General features: G+C 41.0%; 1 protein-coding gene across 2 annotated transcripts; it reads right to left on the bottom strand.

Annotated features, from left to right (window-relative positions):
• Positions 1-377: 377 nt before the first annotated feature.
• ccdc50a (coiled-coil domain containing 50a) lies at positions 378-19,341 on the bottom strand. Of its 2 annotated transcripts, XM_011473868.4 has the most exons (12): positions 19,001-19,341; positions 16,350-16,412; positions 11,298-11,427; positions 9,734-9,824; positions 9,423-9,525; positions 6,112-6,996; positions 4,796-4,950; positions 4,265-4,309; positions 3,918-4,040; positions 3,732-3,814; positions 3,526-3,641; positions 378-2,036 (listed from the first exon to the last, which is right to left on the bottom strand). In XM_011473868.4, the coding sequence occupies exons 1-12, from the start codon at positions 19,053-19,055 to the stop codon at positions 2,017-2,019; spliced, it is 1,869 nt and encodes a 622-aa protein (XP_011472170.2). In that variant the 5' UTR covers positions 19,056-19,341; the 3' UTR covers positions 378-2,016. The 2 variants fall into 2 exon arrangements, with proteins under 2 accessions (XP_011472170.2, XP_011472172.2); XM_011473870.4 differs by lacking the exon at positions 6,112-6,996.
• Positions 19,342-20,913: the final 1,572 nt, after the last annotated feature.

The following is a 20,913-nucleotide window of genomic DNA, read 5'->3' on the forward strand; positions in this document are numbered from 1 at the left end:
GGCCAGTGGACACCACATGCTTTTATTGAGACATCCGATTGGTCAGTTTATAACTTGCAATAAAGAAAACAAATGAAAAAAATTGAATAGAATGCTTATCTCGCTGGTGTTTTTGCTTCTTGTAGCCAGCGGTACTTCCCGTTATAGGGGGAGGGGCCTCTCAGTCCAGTTTGCTTATACAGTCAATTGTTGGTGCCAGTGTTCGGCAGCAGAGTGCGTGTGACTGGGACTGACAGTAAAGCGCCTCGGGCCTTCTAAGAAAAAGTGCCACATAAGTATGCGCCATCTTACCATCTAAATTTATATAAGTTGAGACAAAACGTCACAATTTTATGTTTTGAAAAAGTAAAAACTCCACATCATCCACACACACAGGGTGCACTTATTTGATATCTTTTTAATCTCAAAGTGTCCACAAAGTGGTGCTCTCCTCAAAGAAGACTCAGTCCCACTTTAATGGGAGTGGCAACAACCACAACTTTAAGCTTTACCCATTTGAAGTCCCTGAAGGAAAAAAAAAAAAAAGATATGGCACATATCCCAGTCTATCAACAACACTTTGTATAGAATACAACTTCTTTCACCACTGACTGCTGCTACTGGAGCTGATACACAATTATATCCACATTTACTACAAAGAATGAACTTGGAGGAAGCAAAGGACTGGAAGTCTTCACATTAACTTAAAAATATGAACTGTGCTCTTCATTTTTGTTATTCAATATGAACAGAAAAATGTCAAACATTTCAGCAGGAAAGCGGCCGATTTTCCTCCTCCTGGGTGAACGGTGGAAGTGTTTGCTTTCTGCGGGCAGATGTCTGCCGATGACTTAAAAAAACAAAAAAAAGGCCTCAAAGCGACAGCGGGAAAACGCTTGGGGCGAAAGATCAAAAGGAACAATGGGCGGAAAAATCGACACATAATAATCAAAAATAAATAGAAAGGTCCTCAGAATAAAAAGTACATGACATGACTTTGGAACATCAAAGAAGATGGACTTTTTCCACAAGAATTGTATCCCTTTTGATAGCAAGTTAGCAAAAAAAAACAGACAAAAAAAGTCCATAAAAATAAAAATGAATTCAGCTTTAACAAACAAGCAACAAGCATGCATTTCAGTTTTGGACTGTAGATCTCATCTTCAAATAAATAGCAGCAGAAAAGGGATTTTTTTGTACAGAAATAGGATATTTTTGATCATTCATACTGACTATTATTGGCTTTTTGTGGCTTCAGCCCTTTATGATTGTTAAGAATATTTGACACATAGCTAAAAAGCATGTACACAGTTGTACAGTATCAGTAAGCATGCACAGAGAGACAGTGATTCCTATACAGTCAGAACACTTTTGATTATGGTGGGGCTTTAAAGTGGCCCCCAACAAGCAGCAAAAGACAGCCAACAGCCAGGTTCCTGTCCACGGGTGGTCAAAACTCCACCCCCTTTTGGCTGGAGTGAGTAGAAAATGCCAGAAAAACCAGCGTTGTGATAAATGCGTCTTTTTTCCGGCTATGCGGCGCATGGAGGAGGCCTGCTCGTCAGGGTGTCATCTTACGTAAGACGCCGCGGCAGCTGGCACGTCCCAACAATGCCATCCCACTGCCAGGTTCCAGCCGGCTTGCAATGGCGAGGTCCACGAGGACACGGCCACAAGAGCGGCGAGGACCCCGCTTCAACAGCTTTGAATCATGGGAGCTTACAAAGCAAAACTGCGACACTCTTTTGGCTACTTTGAAGTTCAAGTAATTGAGAAAAGGAAAATTGCAATAATCACACCCACAAATAGAAAACAAACATTAAAAATATGCTAAGCGATCCCACCAATTAGATCAAATCCTTCATAATAAGGCCAACTTCCCCCCTGATACAAACAAAACAAAGTGGAAACTTTTATCCTCGTGTCAAGACTTCTGCGAACGGCTGAAGACATGGAGTTTAAAAAAATAGATGTATAAAAAAAGGATGTACAGATGTGACGTGTCGGCACATCTGGCTGGATACAGGAGAGCTTCAGTCACCGCTTTTGATAGGCCCCTGGAAAAGACGGAGACAGATCTACTGTAGCAGCTCTCACAGTCACAACGTTTAGTCAACAACTGGGAGTCCTGTCATGAAAATGGACTTAACAAATTCTAGTGACATTTTTTCTGACAGAGGACATAAATTAAGAAAATTGAGCTTAAAATAGCATTTCTTTATTCAAATCGTGAATAAGGAGCCGTAGAAAATACGCTGGGCTCCTCTCCATTCTGATGCATCCACTTGCAGACAAATGGATGCATGTTCCGTCTTGGTTTTCCTCGTCTGAGTTGGTATCTGGATCTAAACCGTACGACTGGATAGCTCTGATATTGCTCACCAGTTTTGTTGCACCGGTAATATTAGATTGGCAATCTGAGAGGCAAAAAAGCTAGCAGGAGAGCTTCAGGGTTCCAGCCACAACTAATAAACCCTGCCGCTCTGCAGAGGCTATGTCCTAAAAACCACACCAATTTTTATTGTTTTGTCTAAAAACAGCATAATAGTAGTTAAAGACTACTGACAACGCTTTAAAAGTCGATCAAAAGATGATCAGAAATCAGATCTTTTAATGCAGTTAGACACAATAAAAAAAAACAATAGTAAGAATAGCCTGATAAAACATTCCAGGATCCATCTAAAAAAAAAAAAGCAAAAGTTGATTCATTAAGACTTTCCACTTTTGTGTTTTAACAGTCTTTCCTATGGGGATGCTAATCTAATTTTTAGTTTTATTAACCAAGAAATATGAATTTTTTCAAATGTTTTGACGACCGGTAATCAACAACGGTCCTGTTAGACCTTTTCAGACAAAAACGCTGACATTCAAACACGATGTAAATGAAATTCATTAAAACTCCGCAGCAGGAAAGGAGCGTTCAGGTGTAAGAGCGGTCAGATCTGCCGCCAGAGGACTTCCTCTTAACACCACAACAAACTCTTGTTCTTGTCCAATGAAACCAAACATTCAGTTTCAGCTCAGACTTCAGGGCATTACAGGTAGAGGACACCGAAACTATGGTTTAGCTTCTCATTTTAGTCCGGACTACAGCATGAAAATGTTCAGATCTGACATTAGGAGCTCCAGAAGTCTGTCAGAACCAAAACCTGTTGATGAAAAACTGAATTCATTTATTGAAAAGACAATGTGAGCGAACTCTGTGGTAAAATGTCCAGCGTGTTGAGATGATGGAAGAGCAAACGGAATTTCTGTGCTTCACCAGAAAATTCTTACATTTCGGTTCTGGATCCAGCTGCACTAGAAAAACCTCTAACAGTGAAAGCAGCAACTTTCGCTCTGAAGTTCTGGATCATCAGTTTCCCACAGCTCATGCAAATGAAGTGTAAAGCTCAGAAGCTGCACATTTGAATCAGATGCAACTACACCTGAGGTCACACAGTAGCTCACAGCAGAGCTTGAAGTCATTTTTGATCCCTCCTTCTTTCTGAAAAACCCGTCAGATTCCTGATTCTTTTCTTTTGACTGCAGGACACGGGTACGTACCTTTGTACGCAGCCTCGGGTCGCGTGTGAGGGCGAGCGTTGACCGGATGATGCTCTGAGTAGCCATACCCACCAGGTCCAACATTCTCATAGTCGTTGATACGAGGCTGAGGAGGCCTTGGGACGATGAAGAGGGGTTGGAGCAAACAAAAAAGGTTTATAAGCTAAAATACTTTAAAGAAGTAATTCTATATCTGCTTCTTGTACCTGGTAGGTTTGCTGTGACTTTTCTGCCTCTGGTGGTCGTGCTCTTCTCGCGTTCTGGGTCGCACTACATCCTCTGACTTTGGCTGGAAACCAACACAAAAAAGACAACTTCAGTGTAGCTCAAACAGCCCCCTTCAGCTAACAGGGTCTGTCTGAAAGGACATTCCATCAACTACAAAATATTACTCTGTATTCTCCTTCCTGTCGTCTCCTTTCCAATCTCTCCCTCTCCTGCGCCTTTTCTTTTTCCCGTTCTCGAATCTTTCTGTACTCCTTCTTCTCTTGTTCCATCAGGATTCGAGCAATTTCCTACAAGAACAGAAAAAAATAAAAATAAACTAGACAATACACACAAAAACTCCATAACTAACAAGATGTTTAAACAGACTCCCTTCATACCCAACATGTTCTGTTCAGACGACTACACTTTAGACCCCTCTTAGTAACCCAAAGGCCCATTTTAGACATAAATACATGACGTTGTGGTTAAAGCATCACCCAGGAATTCAAATATTCAACAATGACACTCTTACCTCATCTTGTGCCACTTGGGCTGCACGCACATGCATACTGTTCGCCTAAACAAGACAAGAATAACAGAACTAAACAGAATGCATCATAAAGACACCATGAGGACATCAGATCGTCACATTCAGTTTGATCTTCTTTTTCTGGTTTCTTTGCTGATTCAGCAGAGGAAAAACTCACAAGTTTATCTCTTTGGACGACCAATCAGACAAAATAAAAAGTAAAAGATCGTTTTTTCCAGATGCTTTACGGACGAGCACCAAAAAGAACTTTTCTGACATCTGATTTATGCAAGCAGGAGTAATTATTCACTTCTGTGCAGTTTTAAAATTTAGGTTATTTATTGCCCCCCCCAAATAAAAGTAAACTGATAAAACTTTGATATTAAAAAAAAGATGGAAAACAAAACAAAAATGAGAACTGAGAGGTGGTCAGCGGTTAATGGTGGAATACTGTCAAAAAGGTTATTGAGCATAAATCAAACTTGTATGTGCACCAACTTAAGGTGGAATGCATTTCACAGACTCCATCCTCACCTTCAGCTCTTCTTCCTGCAGCTTTTTTGCCACCTCCATGTCCCGCAGCTCGAGTTCACGAAGATCCAGCTTGGTCAGCTCTTGGGTCGCCTCACTCAGTCCAAACTCTGCACTTTGCCCAATGACAGCAGCGCTTCCTCTGTGCAGAATACGACCTGCAGGAGCGGTCACATGACACGCGTCACGACTCGCTTTCATCACACTGAAACAATCGGATTTTAGCTAATAAACAAAAGTTATAGATTCTGCACTGTTTGATATTTTTGTTTTTTTGGGAATCAAGTTGTATGAAAAAAATGTGAATCAGTAATTAACATAAAGACAGCAGAGGTTTAGTCAATTTTCTTCATTAAAAAAAAAATTTTGACAAAACATAACTTTAAAATACTTTAAATTATAGGTGGATTAAAAGAAAACATTTTTAAAGGGCTTCAGCACATTTCCACTAACCAAGATTTTCTCACTTCAAGATAAACAAATAGAGGATTGGATTTTTATTTTGGATATAAGAACAAAATCGCCTCAATATGCCTGAAACCCTTTATCAATGTCAAACCTTTTCATTCACAATCAGTGAAGACACTTCTGGAAAATCAAAGTTCTCTTAGCGGCACCACAAGGATCCAGCAAAACCACCAACACACACATCCGTCCCCGTTCGAGAGGGGAAAAACCTGTGCACGTGAAAAACAAATGCATGATGGGAAAACGCTACACTTAAATTGTTTAAGTAGAATAGGACTAACTTTAAAAAGTTTCAAGCTTTATTTTGAAATAAAGTAGTAATGCAGCATGCCTTGCACATGAGGGATGAGCGTCCACTCACACAGCTGTTAAACATGTTAATACACAGGAGGTTACTTTTCCTCTCTCAACTTTTGATTGGCTGATGTTTTGAGGCAAATATCCCAATTAGAAGAGCCGTCTTAAAAAAGTAAAGGAAAAAAAAGCTAAACCTGTTGTTTTCGTACCTAAACTAACACTTTTGAGAGTATTTTTTTATTCACACTGAAGCCTTTTTGCTTCACTTTTAAGTTATTAATGTCACTTCTTTTTAATGAATTAGTTACTTTTGGAGGGGTTATGTTTCTGTGTGTTTTGTTTAACAGTGAGGAGCGGACAGAAAGGTTCAAATCCCTGCTCATCCTGACCCCACAAGAGTGGTGTTGAAGTTCCGTTTTCACGTGCACAGATTTGGAATCTAAATACGCGCCGAAAAGATGCCACGCTGGAGGAACCCACCACCGATGACCACGCAGAAACCTCACACAGAAAGGTCAGCCCAGCAGAGCTGGAGGGGGAACTCAGAGTGGTACCTGTCTCTGTGTTCGGGGCGCTATAACTGCGTTCCCTTCCATGAACCCCCCCATGTCCAGGTTCCCAGGACTCCTGTGAGTTTGCTTGGTCTTCACCGTTCCTGAACGGGTTGACAGGCTTGTTGGAGATGGAGTAGACTCGCGGCTGGTTCTTGTCCCGCCTTTCCCTCCCGACATCCTCATCTTCCCAGGATGCACTGCTCTCCATCAACCAGTCTTTGCTTTCTTCAGGCTCCAAAAGGTCCTCTTCAAGCTCCCTGTCTCTGCTCCTGCCTCGTACTTGCTGTTTTTGTCTGCGGCGGTCTCTCTCTCCTTGCCTGTCTCCACTGTGCCCCCCCTCTCTGGATTTTTCCGGGTCTCTCTGCAGCTTCAGGTGCTGCTCCCTCCCTCTTCTGGAGTCTTTGCCTAAATCCCTTTGCCACTCCAGCTCTCTTTGACCATCTCTGTCATGTCTGGTTCTCTCTCTGTCTAAAGTCTTGTCCCTTTCTATGAGAATTTGAGGTGGAGGTGGTCTATCTGGCTTTTTCTTTTTCCTAACTACTTCATCTGAGTCCGCCCCCCCGTAGTTCTTTCCTCTAGGAGCGTGTGCGTTCTCATAGACGGGATACTTGTCACCATGTCTGGGTCTGGAGGCAGGCAGGGGCTCTGGATGTGTGTCTGCATGCCGGCTACGCCCTCCCTCTGCCATCGAGTAGTGCTCAGTGTTTTTGACCTGGGTATGGGGTGCAGCTGAGTCTTGTCTTGGGTACCTGCTCCTTTTTGCGTCTGCGGAATAATATTCGGGAGAGAAATCCCGCCCCGAGTACACACTAGAATGCGCACCACGCAGCTCAGGCGACCCTGATTTTTGGCGTATACATTTGTCCACATCAAGGCTTCTTGCAGCTGAGCAGGGTGGAGTGAAGGATGATGATGATGATGATGATGATGAGAATGTCAAAAAAACAAAACAGAAACAATGAGCATGATGTGAGTCACAAGAGTCAGTGAGCACGGAGTGAAAACAAAACCTACAAGGAGTCACAGACTTCAACTGGAATTTAACGGGAATAACACGCGCTCTTTGGCGTACCCTTCCACTATTTACGCAATCAACGTTAATCAGCTGATTCTGACATGAAGAAAAGTGGCTTTCTACATATGCTTTACACCAACATGCAACACTAATGTAGCGTGTTGCATAACGGCGCAAAGTTGTTTTCTACGCAACAGAATCAGCTGATTTAGAGGGTTAAAGACCCACTCCCATCATCTTTTGATATATTTTTTAAAGCATTTCCAGAGGTCTTTTAGTTATGATTACGTATGCCGATTTCAGCCAAAATCCAAAAAACTCTGTCGTTTTGGGATTTCATTAGAAATTTGGCTCTTAGTTGTGGGCGGGGCTGTTAGGGCAGAATAACCCCGCCTCCCGTTGCTGAGAGCTTGAAGCCCACCCACTGTATTTTCTAAGTCACAAAAAAGCCTGTTTTTCCAAGCGTTTTTTTGTTTGCTTCTGATTAACAATGATTTGAATAAAATAAAACACAGAAATGCAATTTTAAGCTCAATATATGTATGTCCTCCATCATCAGAAATAACCTACAAGGACATGTTGAAAACAGGATTTTCATTGGAGCGACTCTTTAAGACCCATTGGACAAACGTGTCAGATCCAAGAAATGTCAAGGGATTGACCGTTTACTTTTTGTTTTCTAAGAGGATCACGAGAAGACTGAGAAGATGAGTTCCACAGGAAAAAAAAAAGATCTTTTGTATTCAAAAATGGAAAGCCAGTGTGTTGACTTTCATACGCAGGATATGAAGGCAACACCCGTATGAAAACTAGTCGGCTGAGAGTTTGGTCAGTGGGTTTAAATATAGCGAGTAGAAGAAAAAAAGCACAAAGCAGAGGCCGGTTCTCTGAGTCAGCGCTAAAGAATTTCTGTTATCAAACAAACGGCTAGAAGTGCAGATGACTTGTCGTTTGACAAACAGAGTATGTGGGGGGAAAAAAACAACTCGACTGACTGGTACCTGGTACCAGAGTGACAAGACTGGTTTCAGTGTTTGCTCTGCTCTGTTGTTCCACATAAGAAAAAGAAGCACCTATCTCTCCACTCCCTCCCTTTTCTGCACATTTAGGACTGCTGCTGTGACAGGATGCACATCTGCAACATACCGCCTTAAAGGAAACAGTCAGGAAACTGTGTTTTCTATAAGAAACAACCAAGTCTGCATTTGTACGACATTTAAAACGAAGCCACAAGAAACTGACAGAAGGCGTCGTATTCCCTTCCAGGTTTTCCCATGAGCTAAAACCAACCGAGAGCTGTCACACCTCAGTCAGAGAAAATGAGCTCAGGCAATATGGAATTTTATTTTAGACAACCTGAAAGGTGACACTGAGATATGTGGTTTTATTTTCCTGCTCTAAATTCTGTACAATAAACTAAAAACGTTACCATTAAAGACAAATCGGTTGCAAACTTTTACAGAAAAGTTATTTATCATAAAGTGTTTGGATCACTATTAACCTAATTTAATAACAACATTGTTCATTTAAAATTAAAATCCCCCAAATTGAACAGGGTTAGAAAAAACACCTTCTCTATATGATGTCTTTCCCTCAGTGTGAAATACAAAGTAAGGTCGCTCCTCCCAGAGGCACGTTTGGGTATCAAGTTACAGTCGCACAAACTCAGCAAGGACTCTATACTTCAGTGTTTGTGTATCTTTCACAACTTAGGATCACTAAGGGTCAGTATAGAGGCGTAAACAAAACTCTACACATTTCACATACCGCCCATCCACATTTACAAACAGAATTAGCTACAGATTCATTTTGAGCAAAGTGAAAAAAATACAGATTTTGAATATCTGTAGATTATATTATGGTTGGACAAGTTGAAAGCACATAAAAAATAAAAAAAGCCAAATAGACAAAAAAAAAGAGGAAAAAAATGTAACTTTCTAAAGAAATAAAGAGGATGTGAAGTAAAAATGTCAGAGTCTACATTTCTAAAAGGAGGAAGAACAGAAAAGCTGCCAGAACTATAAATATAAATATAAACACGGAACTATATGTTTTCAATAAAATAAAAAGAGCGAATAAAAAGTAAAAGAGGGAAAATCTAGGATCAAAAGTGGAAGATTTTCGTTTTCATTTAACGTAATAACCACTGATCAGGTCTGCCTGAAGACAGCAGTAGCCTGTAGATCAGAAGCTCAGGTTCACCCGCTCAAAGCCAGAGGGCTGTGCAGCGACAAACGCCGTCCTCGCAAACTGAAAACAAAACCACATCCGGATGAGTCATTGGTGTTCTCCCCACCTCCATGATCCTCAAAGTAGTCCTCGTCCAAGTTGGATTCCTGCTGCTTCTTTCTCCTCCTCTCCTCCTTCATCTCCTTCTCCTGCAGCTTACGAGCAATAGCCTAAAAACCAGACAAAGTAAGATGTCAGAAACAAACAAGAACCTCCTTTTTGATCATTCGACTTCTCTGTTTCTGCTTCGCAACAAAACATTCACTGTTCATGTAACTTTCCCTCAAGACTAAGAATTAATAGACACGATGGTCATGTCTGTTTCTTTAAGGGAAAACTGATGGACTAGTGCCGGTAAAACATGCTAGTCTTCCTTACCGCATCCTTCTCCTCCTGCAGCCGCTGAAGCTCTGCTTGTCGGATCAGCTCCTCCTGGATTTCCTGTGCGATCTCATTATCCTGCCGCTCACTGGTGTTTCCATCCAAGCATGGAGAAAAACAAGAGAATCAAGAAATGAACAAACAAAAACAATGAGAAATCAACAATACTGTACATTTGACAAGCCCTCCAAACTTAATTATGTCCTGTAAAACTTCAGTTTAGGGACTCTGGTCAAATTACATGATCTTCTTGTAGAATAGACTTTGCTCTTCAAAGCTCATTTTAATTGATCTCTGGGCAGAAAAATGTAGACACCATCTGGTGTGTGGGCCGTTATTGACAGCTGACGTCTGCGGGTGCAGATGAGTGGAAATCCTTCCTGATATTCATGGTTTGAACTGCAGCTGTGACTGATCTAGTGTTCAAATCTCAACAAACGACTTTTCAGTTTATATGAAAATCACAGTTGCTGTATTTTTATAGGATTGGGCATGTTAAAGATGGGGGGGGGGGGGGGGGGGGGGGGGTGTTTCATGATACCACACTGACTATCACAGCTTGTGAGCAGCAGGACAAAGAGCATCAACAAATGAGCATATGGCGTCTTCCTGGGGCTTTGATGACCACTCATAAGTCGTGGACGCTTCTACTTCTAAATCGTGACCTCACTGAGACAAAGACTTGGCTTCTTCCTGCCGGTTTCTGGTTCTGGATGAGGAAAAGTTCCAGCTGCTGAAACCAAACCTAACTCATGGAAATGTTTTCACATCTCTTGGGTACAGACATCAGACACGGACCAAAGAAATGGGAACAATCTGCGTCATGACACACGTGTGTATTGACCAAGTGCAGCATTTACCACCTAATACAGTATTTAAACCGCTGTGATTTTTAGTTTTTACAAAGTTAAGTGAAAACGTAAAAAGAAAACTGCTATTTTGGAGAATGAAAAAAGTACAGATCTGGACGTTTGACGTTTAATTGGGTTTTGAAGTGATTGAGTATTGGCAGCAATAGCCACCAAAATGACTACTATAAAAAGCATCTCCAATGAATACATGTTAATACTAGGATTGTTTAGAACTTCTCTAGTTAAAGTAAAGAGCCAACTAGTCATGTTTGATAGATTCTACCTTTTAAAGAGAATCCTTTCATTTGATTTAATGCAGTGTTACCTCACTATATTGTGGTTTTGCTGATTTTTTTCAGAGCAGTGCCATGTGTTCTGCATCCTGATTGGCTGCAGACCACTGTCAATCAATATCCTACCTATGTTCAGTTTGTCAAATTTACTTAAATGCAGCGAGGAGCTTTACAGCCTCAAAAAAAAATCTATAATCCTACTTTGTGGATTTCACTCACCGCGGGATACTTTTAGAACGTAACCCTAGCGATAAACGGGGGAATGCTGAATAACAGACTCTATATCTTTTAGATATTCCTGATTCTGTTTTTCATACACAAATCATCCTGTCTTGCTGACTCAAGAGTGATTAGTCATAAAAAATAAAGCAGCATCATTAAGCTGCTCGCCGGCGTGTTTCTCATGGCATCACCCACATGTCTCCATGTTGCTTCTGGCTCTTGATCTTGGCTTTCTCATCCTCCTCCTCCTGTAGTTTCTTGGCCACGATCAGGTCCTTCTGCACCAGCCGGTTCTTGTGGACATTGGAAGCCAAGTGGCTCTCAACTGCAGAAACAAGCATAAGCTCAGCTCTTTAGAAGAAGATCACATGAATTACAACAATTCAGCCAGAAGCAAGCTCAACAATTACAGATACGTTTTAAGTTTAGCTCACTGAGAAACACTGCACAGAGGTGAAGCTGGCTTTAGAACAGAAGATAGACTCTGAGGACACAGATATTTCCGTCTTCTGTAATGAAGGTTTCAGTCTTTGAGAAATGAAGGTTTGCAGCCGAGACGTCTTTCCAAGGTTGTGTGACGGGCCGTTGTGGTCATGACGGATAATAAATCTCACTTGCTGACGCACTTCCCTCACTTTGTAGGCATGAAGAACATCCCTCACTCATTCATCCCAGTTTCACCAAGCGATCGATCGGTTCCCGGCTCCGTGTGATAAAGGACCAAATTACATCTGGCAAGTGAGAAGCTCTCTGATGTTTCCAGCTGTGAGTCACAGCTGTGCCGCATCTTAAAAACTTGGGAGAAGAGCTCAAATGCTATTGTTTACCATGTTCTCCAAAAGGTTCATACATAGATTCAGCTTTTCTATCTTGCAAGGAAACAAAAACAAGGCATCCTAAAAAATGACTTGTTATATTTACTGAAACTCAAAAAGGTCAGTATTTCCTAGAGACGATCTACATTTTCTTTTTAAAAATGAAAGTAATTTTGAATTTTTGGATACATTTCAAGTTTTCAACTGTGACGCTCTACTGTTTCACCCATATTTTAAATAAAATATACCAACAGCAATAATATCAATGAATGTGCTGAAAAAACTGCCTTCAAAGAAGGAATTAGAGAAGAAACAAAGTTTAACAGGACTAAAGAAATGAAACCTTCCAATAGGATCACATGATTTGGAAACTGCAGAAAGAGCAGTGAGACATCAGAAGTCGATGCAGGTTAAGGAGATATGGCGGTGTGACGGTTTGATTGCTGACATTCACAAATCCACTAAATAAAGAGTATTATTTTTTTTCAGGCCTCCGTTTTTTCGTTTCTTTCGGGTAAAGTTGTCATCTCAGCCAAGCGAGGCAGGAAACAGCTTATAGGAAGCTGAACCGACAGATCCGGAGGGGAAAAAAACAAGAATTAAAAAAAGAAGACAAATTTTGCAAATAAATACATGCATTGGCAGGAGAAAAAGTTGCTTCTTGAAAAATGTTAATAATTGCTCACACAGGATCTCACAACAGATGACATCACCAGCTCATCTACTAGTGGATGTGAGGACACATGCACACACGCACGCACGATTCTGGAATAAAACCAAGGGCTTTGTGAACACTTTAGCTGCATCACACATAAGCTACAAAAAAGCAAACTCAACAATTCGGCTCCAGCCCTGACCTTCATCAAGCACTGGTGTGGCTTTCTTATCAACAGATACAACTGAAAAGTCTGCTTCGATGCAATTGTATGGCAGCAGATTTAATGTGCAAACTACTCAAATTTGGCTGTTAATGGCAAAAAAAGGACCAGGAGAGACGATTTTTACTGTATGTGCAAAATGCCTGCAATACATGGAACTGAATGGAAATTAAGAATGGTAGAAACATATAACCAGCAGCTGTGCAAACATGACTGTCTATAAAAAATGTGTAAATGTATCCAATATTTCTACACATGTGGATAAAACAGGCCTCATCACAGATGTGTTTACATTCTACAACCACCAACTGTGTACGAGAACTGGACTGAGTGTGACGTCACCCATAGAAAACAGTTGGAGTCCGCCTGCAACTAAATAAGGTCAATTCAGTTGACATCTTTTTTGCAATATGGGCACCAACATGCTGGAGTCAGACAACGTCAATAAGCAGTGATTGGTCCGATTCAACGTTTCTATGGCAACCACTATCCACAATCAGGAGTGAGCGTAGTGAAAGGCCACACCCCTACCATTTGAAAGCGGGCTAACGATCCACATCATACCACATGCTTTTATTAAAGCAACTGATTGGCCAGTTTGTAACTTGAAATAAACCATGAAAAAAAATTAGGATTAGCAAGAACATGTTAATAAAAAAGGTATAAGAGCAAGAATGGTTATTCTGACCAATAGAATGACTGAGCTATCACTGTTTATGTCTCAACAGAAGTCTTTGAGGGGTCACTCAGTCCAGTTCTTATACAAACCAGCTGATAAATAACGTTTTAAAAAGGGCCAACTCCAAAATATGTCATGTAATTTCAGCAAAATGTACTAAAAGCTATAGTTTCCCATTGAAAAAATCCCTACAGTCTGCCACAGCCATAAAGAGCCTCCGATTACTGCTGTACAACCATGGGTGCAGTGTTTTGTCACTATTTAGGGTAGGGCCAAGGTAAAAAATCCATTTACTCTACCCACAAAGCTGAGTGGAGCCATGATAAACTGCACTTAAATAAAGGTTGATTTAACTAATAAAATCATACCAGATTGTATGAAAAAGGAGTTCAAGTCCAGGTTCAGTTCAGATGAGAGGCCAGCTCAAAGAGCAAAGACACGACCAGCGTGCGGGAAGGAGCTGGTGTGTCTGAGACTATGCAAAGAATCTGAGGAATTCACATCAAGAAATCTGTACTTACATAACCGTCCAAAATAACACATTCAATTGTAAACAGATTGAAAACAATACTCAAGTAGACACTTCAGAAAGTACCTCTTATTGCTAGCATTAGCAACCTATTGCCAAAACACAGGTGGTGTCAGGTGCAAAGTAACAATACAGTACATATGACCAAAGGTTTCCAAAGAATGAAGCAGAGTTTTGTGCGTTAAAATCAATTAAGATGTCCAATTCTGACCCAAAACAAACTCAAAACTATTTAAACTTAATACAATGGCTTTTCTGGTGTGATAAAAGCCATTTATGTTCTTTTTCAAGTTTTTGTGCAAACTTAAAGGGTTTCAAAGAGGTTTTCTGTCAGCTCAAATTCAGCGTATAATTTCAATGAATTCCTTAAATTCACTCCCCCTTCGGGCTCCTACCAGGCCTGGCTGGCTTGTGGAACTACAGAGGCAGCTGACAGTTATCGGCAGTCTAAGCGAGCTGCGGCCCGGACTGTTGAGGAGGCAAAAACTCTGTCATGGGAGGAGTTCGGTGAGGCCATGGAGAAGGACTATCGGTTGGCCTCGAAGAAATTCTGGCAAACCATCCGGCGCCTCAGGAGGGGAAAGCAGTTCTCTACAGGCACTGTTTTCAGTGCAGGTGAACTGGGGACATCGTCAGGCGGTGGGAGGAATACTTCGAGGATCTCCTCAATCCCACTGACACGCCTTCTTTTGACGAAGTAGAGAATGAGGACTTTGGGGTGAGGCTCTCTATTACACAAGCTGAAGTCACTGGTAGTCAACGCGCTCCTCAGTGGCAAGGCTCCGGGAGTGGATGAAGTCCGCCCTGAGTACCTCAAGTCTCTGGATGCTGTGGGAGTGTCTTGGCTGACACATCTCTGGAGCATTGCATGGCAGTCGGGAACTGTACCACTGGACTGGCAGGCAGGGGTGGTGGTTCCCCTCTTTAAGAAGGGGGACCGGAGGGTGTGTTTCAACTATAGGGGAATTACACTCCTCAGCCTCCCTGGAAAAATCTATACCAGGGTACTGGAGAGGAGAGTCCGTCCGATAGTCGAACCTCGGATTCAGGAACAACAGTGCGGTTTCCGTCCTGGTCGTTGAACAGTGGAGCTCTACACCCTCTCTAGGGTGCTGTAGGGATTGTGGGAGGTCGCTCATCCAGTCCATATGTGTTTTGTAGATTTGGAGAAGGCGTTCGACCACGTCCTCCGTGGTATCCTGCGGAGGGTGCTCTGGGAGTATGGGGTCCGGGGAGCCTTACTAAGGGCTGTCCGGTCTCTGTATGACCAGAGTAGGAGCTTGGTTCGCATAGCTGGCAGCAAGTCAGACCTGTTCCCGGTCCACGTTGGACTCCGGCAGGGCTGCCCTTTATCACCGGTTCTGTTCATAGTTTTTATGGACAGAATTTCTAAGCGCAGCCAGGGGCTGGAGGGGGTCTGGTTTGGGGACCACAGGATTTCCTCTCTGCTTTTTGCAGATGATGTTGTCCTGTTGGCTTCATCGAGCCAGGACCTGCAGCATGCATTGGGGCGGTTTGCGGCCGAGTGTGAAGCGGCTGGGATGAGGGTGAGCACCGCGAAATCCGAGGCCATGGTTCTTGACCGGAGAAAGGTAGCTTGCCATCTCTCGGTGGGTGGAGTGTCCCTGCCCCAGGTGGAGGAGTTTAAATACCTTGGGGTCTTGTTCACGAGTGAGGGAAGACCGGAGCGTGAGATTGACTGGCGGATCGAAGCGGCGTCCGTAGTTATGTGGTCGCTCTATCGGTCCGTCGTGGTGAAGAGAGAGCTGAGCCAAAAAGCATGGCTCTCAATTTACCAGTCGATCTTCATTCCAATGGTCACCTATGATCACGATCTCTGGGTCATGACCAAAAGAACGAGGTCCTGAATTCAAGTGGCTGAAATAAGCTTCCTCCGTAGGGTGGCGGGGCGCTCTCTTAGAGATAGGGTGAGAAGCTCGGTCACCCACGGAGAGCTCGGAGTAGAGTCGCTTCTCCTCCACATCGAAAGGAGCCAGTTGAGGTGGCTCGGGCATCTAGTCCGGATGCCTCCTGGACGCCTCCCAGGAGAGCTGTTCCGAGCGTGTCCCACTGGGCGGAGGCCCCGGGGAAGACACGTTGGAGAGACTATGTCTGTCGGCTGGCCTGGGAACGCCTATGGGTCCCCCCAGAGAAGCTGGAGGAAGTAGCTAGGCATCCCTGCTTAGACCGCGACCCGGTCCCGCATAAGCGGAGGAAGACGGATGTATGGATGGATGGGTCATCAAATTTGTAGCAAGCTGAACCTTCTTGCTAAGCCAAATGGAGAGCTCTCAGGAGATTCAAGGGAAGATTTAAAATGTGGTAAAAAAATGTGTTTTTTCTTACTTTCTTGTTCTTGAAGGTTGTAGGCCAGTGAGTGGTCCTCCAGCACAGCAAAATCGCGGCACACTGAAAAAATTAAACAAAAAACATCACAAGTCCATTTCAAATCAAAGCCAGGAAACATTCAAGCTTTATTTCCAAATTCAGTTTCACATCTTTGCAAAAAGATCCTTTCCATTGAGCCTACACATTTCTGCAAAAATAAGATAGCATCAACGAAAAAGCACTTAGGTTCTGTTGCCTAAAACACAATAAAAGTGGATTTAACTGTGAATTTCTGAGCATGTTCTGGACTTTAAATAAATAGATTTGAGCCAAAAACTCTAAAGATTTACTCAGCTGTCAACGTTTGAAAGCAAATGTAATATATTACTAACAAATAACACAATTGACCCTAATTTGAAGCTTTAAGGGGTCTAACTTATAAATTCACGTTTAAACATCCATAACATAAAGGCAGAAAACTAAAATTTGTTCAAACTTGGCAAATCTACTCCAAGTAAATGATCAATCCTGCTTTTTTTGTAATATCGCAACTTTTCTTGAATAATAAAGGGTATAAAATAAATTGGGTCAGATCAGAAATGTACAGTATATCTGAGTCTTTGACAATCTTGGAACAAGGTTTGGTATTTCAGAAAACATGAAGACAAAAAATTGAAGTGAAACTTCACACATTCTGTTTTTAACTTCTGGAACTTTTTTTTAGTTTTGGTCTTAACCACTGAGCAGGAAATCGAGGTGGAAAAAAGAACGTTGTTTAGTTTTAACTTTAAATTCCCAATCATGAACGCACAGACATGTTTTTTTAGATTTAAATGACGACATATTCATTACTCATGTTCATCTTACAGCTACATGACATTCTGAACTGCTCTTTTGATGAGCCGAGTACATCTAAACTTCTTTTTGCACATTTCATTTATTTTGTTTCTAAAGTAACCAATCAAAGGAGCTCAAATGTGTCCTTTTGGAATACGGTCTAACACTGTGTTCATTTTTCCTATTGTTTTTCTGTAGCTGGAATCAAAGCTTCAATCAGTTGTTGATGATTGTATATGATTAGCATAAATGTGGTGCAGCAGAAGAGCCAGCAACGATCACGACACTGACTGATTTTTTATTTTGCACAATCAGGAGACTGATCTGGAAAGATGCAGAAATGAAACCGTTCACAACAACAGCACATTTTGTGTAGCGACAGAAACTGGAGCATCTCTACAAACACACAAAGATTGTGGCCCATATAGACCAAAACCTTGCCTGTGGGCAAGCGGACAAAAAAAAAAAGAACATTTTTATAAAACTCAGTTACATCTGACTTTTTTTTTTACTGTGTATAGCTGTGATCAGATATATTTCTCCATTAAAGCACAGCAAATCTGAATCAAAACCTATTTTTTTTCCCAGTTTTTTGTTTCAATACTGATTGTAAGGAACATATGATATTCGCTATCACTCTGCAGAGAGTTGTAGGACGACTGTTTCCATCAGGAACGTTCAGAGCAACACACAGGAACAACAGGCATTGTTCATTAGAATGACTAAAATAAACAATGGAAACATATTTAATTGTTCATTTACTGCATGCAACAACATCACCTGTATTCAACAGATTTTCTATGTCTGCTTTCACATCACCTATTACAAACACACAACCCCAAACACACAACCCCCAAACCTAACACAAAAAGTTTTTTTTTTTTTTTTATAGGAAGCGACAATACATTGTGCAGTTTAAGGTATTTCCCTGTTATTTCAAAAACACAAAGAGCTGCTCAGATTAGCTGCTTGTGATGACTGGAAGTTAATGATAGAAGTGATGTATTCACAAAAACTCTTAGAATTAAATGAAAACAAAGATATTCACCCCCTTAAGACCACCTATTCTTAACCAAGACAACTATTCACTTTCTCTCATTTATCATTTTAAACTTTTATCGAACAACTATTGGGGATTTAGGGAGAGCAGCTGACTAATTTTGGGGAAAACATTGCTTAAAACTCCAAGTGACAAACTAAGAAGAGAGATTTTCTTCTTTTTTTTTTTTTTTTTTGGAGTGTAAAATTTGACATTCAGCAAGTTTTTTTTTTCTGTGAACAGAAATCAAATAGCTGAACAGCTAATCTAAGGCAATAGAATATATTCCGTGCAAAAATGAGGCTGATGTTCAACTCACAGATCTAAAATATTTAAGAACACAAATTTCAACACATAAAACGTTTGACCCTTGAGGAGTGAACCAACAACAAACCAAAAACAACTAATCACTGCCAAGGGTCTACGTCCCCTCACTAATTAAGTTGGTATGTTATACCAACATGAATTAGCATTTAGGTTGAACCAAAGCGCCGTGTTTAATTTTGACACTTAAACAGGTTTTCCAGGGAAGCACAAAATCTAATTTACAAGCTGACTGTTTTAACACCTGCTAAAGCTATAAAACAGTGCAATTAAAGCTGCCTGTCCTGTCTGCCCGTCTGTCTGTCCACAGGATTTAAGCAGTCTTAGCTAGCGCTCACCAGCAGGCTCAGCCAAAAAAAAAATCCATCCCATAATGATAACCAAACACAAACAACCGAGTTTAGCCGTTAAATGTTGGCCTCGCTTGTGTCACCAAACAACAGGTAAACATCTCAAGTAAAAACATTACCCTCTTTCACTCCAGGTAGTTTATTCTGGTCGATGCTAACGTTACAATCAGCCATGATGTTGAAGCCGATAATAAGTCAAAAAAATTTGAGGAAAAAAAAAAGCGTTGACCGTGAACTACACTTCCGTGTTTCTTCCGACGGTTCAGGATTGATCGCCTTAAGTCATAAACCCGATTGATGGTTCAGATCCTGGACGGCCCTTCTGATTAGTTTCGGGAGCCTCCTTCTGCCGATACGTCGGCAGCTGCTGGAGTTAGCGCGTCAGATGTTCAGTCAGCGTCCCTCCCTCCCTTCCTCACTATGGACACTTCCTGCAATCAGATCTGCACGTTCAGAGAATTCAATTACATTTCCTGCATAATAATTTCAAAATAAAATAAACACTTGGTATAGTTAATTATTAGAAATTCTTATGATTTAATTTTTTGTTTTTATGATCACAATTATGACTAAAAAATTAATGTGACGATATAATGACGAAGATATTGTGGTGTTAACAGGTTGTAACAGCTGAGCAATATCGTTTTGGATTTATTTTGAAATATTTTCCCTCTTTATCCAGTATGAATTCAGCGATTTTTATTTAACTTGAAAGCCGCTTTGAAGGTTCGAGACAGCGAACATCTGCTGCAGCAGACGGTGCAGAACGTCCTCACCCACCGGTTTCCTGGGTTGGAAGGTCCGATCTTTATCAGCAGTGACATTTTCTGAGTCACAGTCGACTCGAAAATGTACTGGGCACTTAAACAGTCCAAAAACAGCGCCAACACACGTGTGTTTTAATTTACAAAAGTCATTGTCAAACTGTTTTTCAGTGTTCGATATTCTTCTTGATTATGCCATGTATCTTTATGATTACCGGTAAATCTTTTCTCATGAGAATTGGCGTGTTATTACACTTGCTCCCTCTAGTGTTCAATAATTAAAACAAATGTAAACCAAAACGTGTGTCTTGCCTAAATTCAAGAATGTTTCCCAAAGCATTAGATCCATTATTACACCACCCTCTACTAATGTTTTGAGAATGACACTGAGGAGGGGTGGGATTATTTAAGCTTGCTTCTTCCCACTCCTTTTCAAGCAATAAATCAAACTCTACTTATACCTCAGTTAATTATCACTGTATTTAATTAAGCATATATGATTTAAGTGACATTTTTGTTTTGTTTTCTGTCTTTTTAATCTATGCATTTCATCATTTCTGTAATGAGTTTGATAAATATGTGTAAATTCTTTATTGCTTTGACTACAATGCTTGAAATAAATCAATAAAATCAAATCAGGTTTGTGATACATCACAATAAGGTCTTCATCAGAAACTGACACAGTGACATTGTTTCAGCAGCTTTGTATTTCCAGAAACATATTTCCGGTTTTGTTGCACATAACTTGATATCCATTTTAGTTTATTTTAAAATGCACTTTTCCTAAAGGTTCCAAATAAACAGAATCTTAAGCTTGTTCTGTATTGTTGGGTTCTTTGGTGTAGTACAGGAGTCTACAACCTGAGGTTCTGGAGCCACATTTTCTCCCTGCATGAGGCTATTTGGCTCAATGCAGGGATTTTGTCATTTCTGTTTAGTTTTTTTGTTTTTATAGGAAACAGAGAAAAATTATGGGTAAAGGTTTAATCTGTTGTCAGTGGTTTATTGTTAAAATACTCGTAAAGCATAGACTCTCATATTCTGCAGCACAACAGTCTCTATAGTTGTTCAGGGTCCAAATACATACTTGCAGTTACATGTGTCAATATTTTTATTTTTTTGGATTTTACACCAACATTAAGTAAAGATTTGACAGTAAAAGGATAAAAATGATGTAGAGTCATATTAATAGAAAATCCCAAAGCTGAGTTTCCTTTTTTGCATTTTTAATTCTAGTAAATCTGTAGCAGCAGCAGGACTTTATTTCA

Source organism: Oryzias latipes, chromosome 4, assembly GCF_053564925.1.
Source record: "Oryzias latipes strain Hd-rR chromosome 4, Olatipes_Hd-rR_3.1".
Lineage (NCBI taxonomy): Eukaryota > Metazoa > Chordata > Actinopteri > Beloniformes > Adrianichthyidae > Oryzias > Oryzias latipes.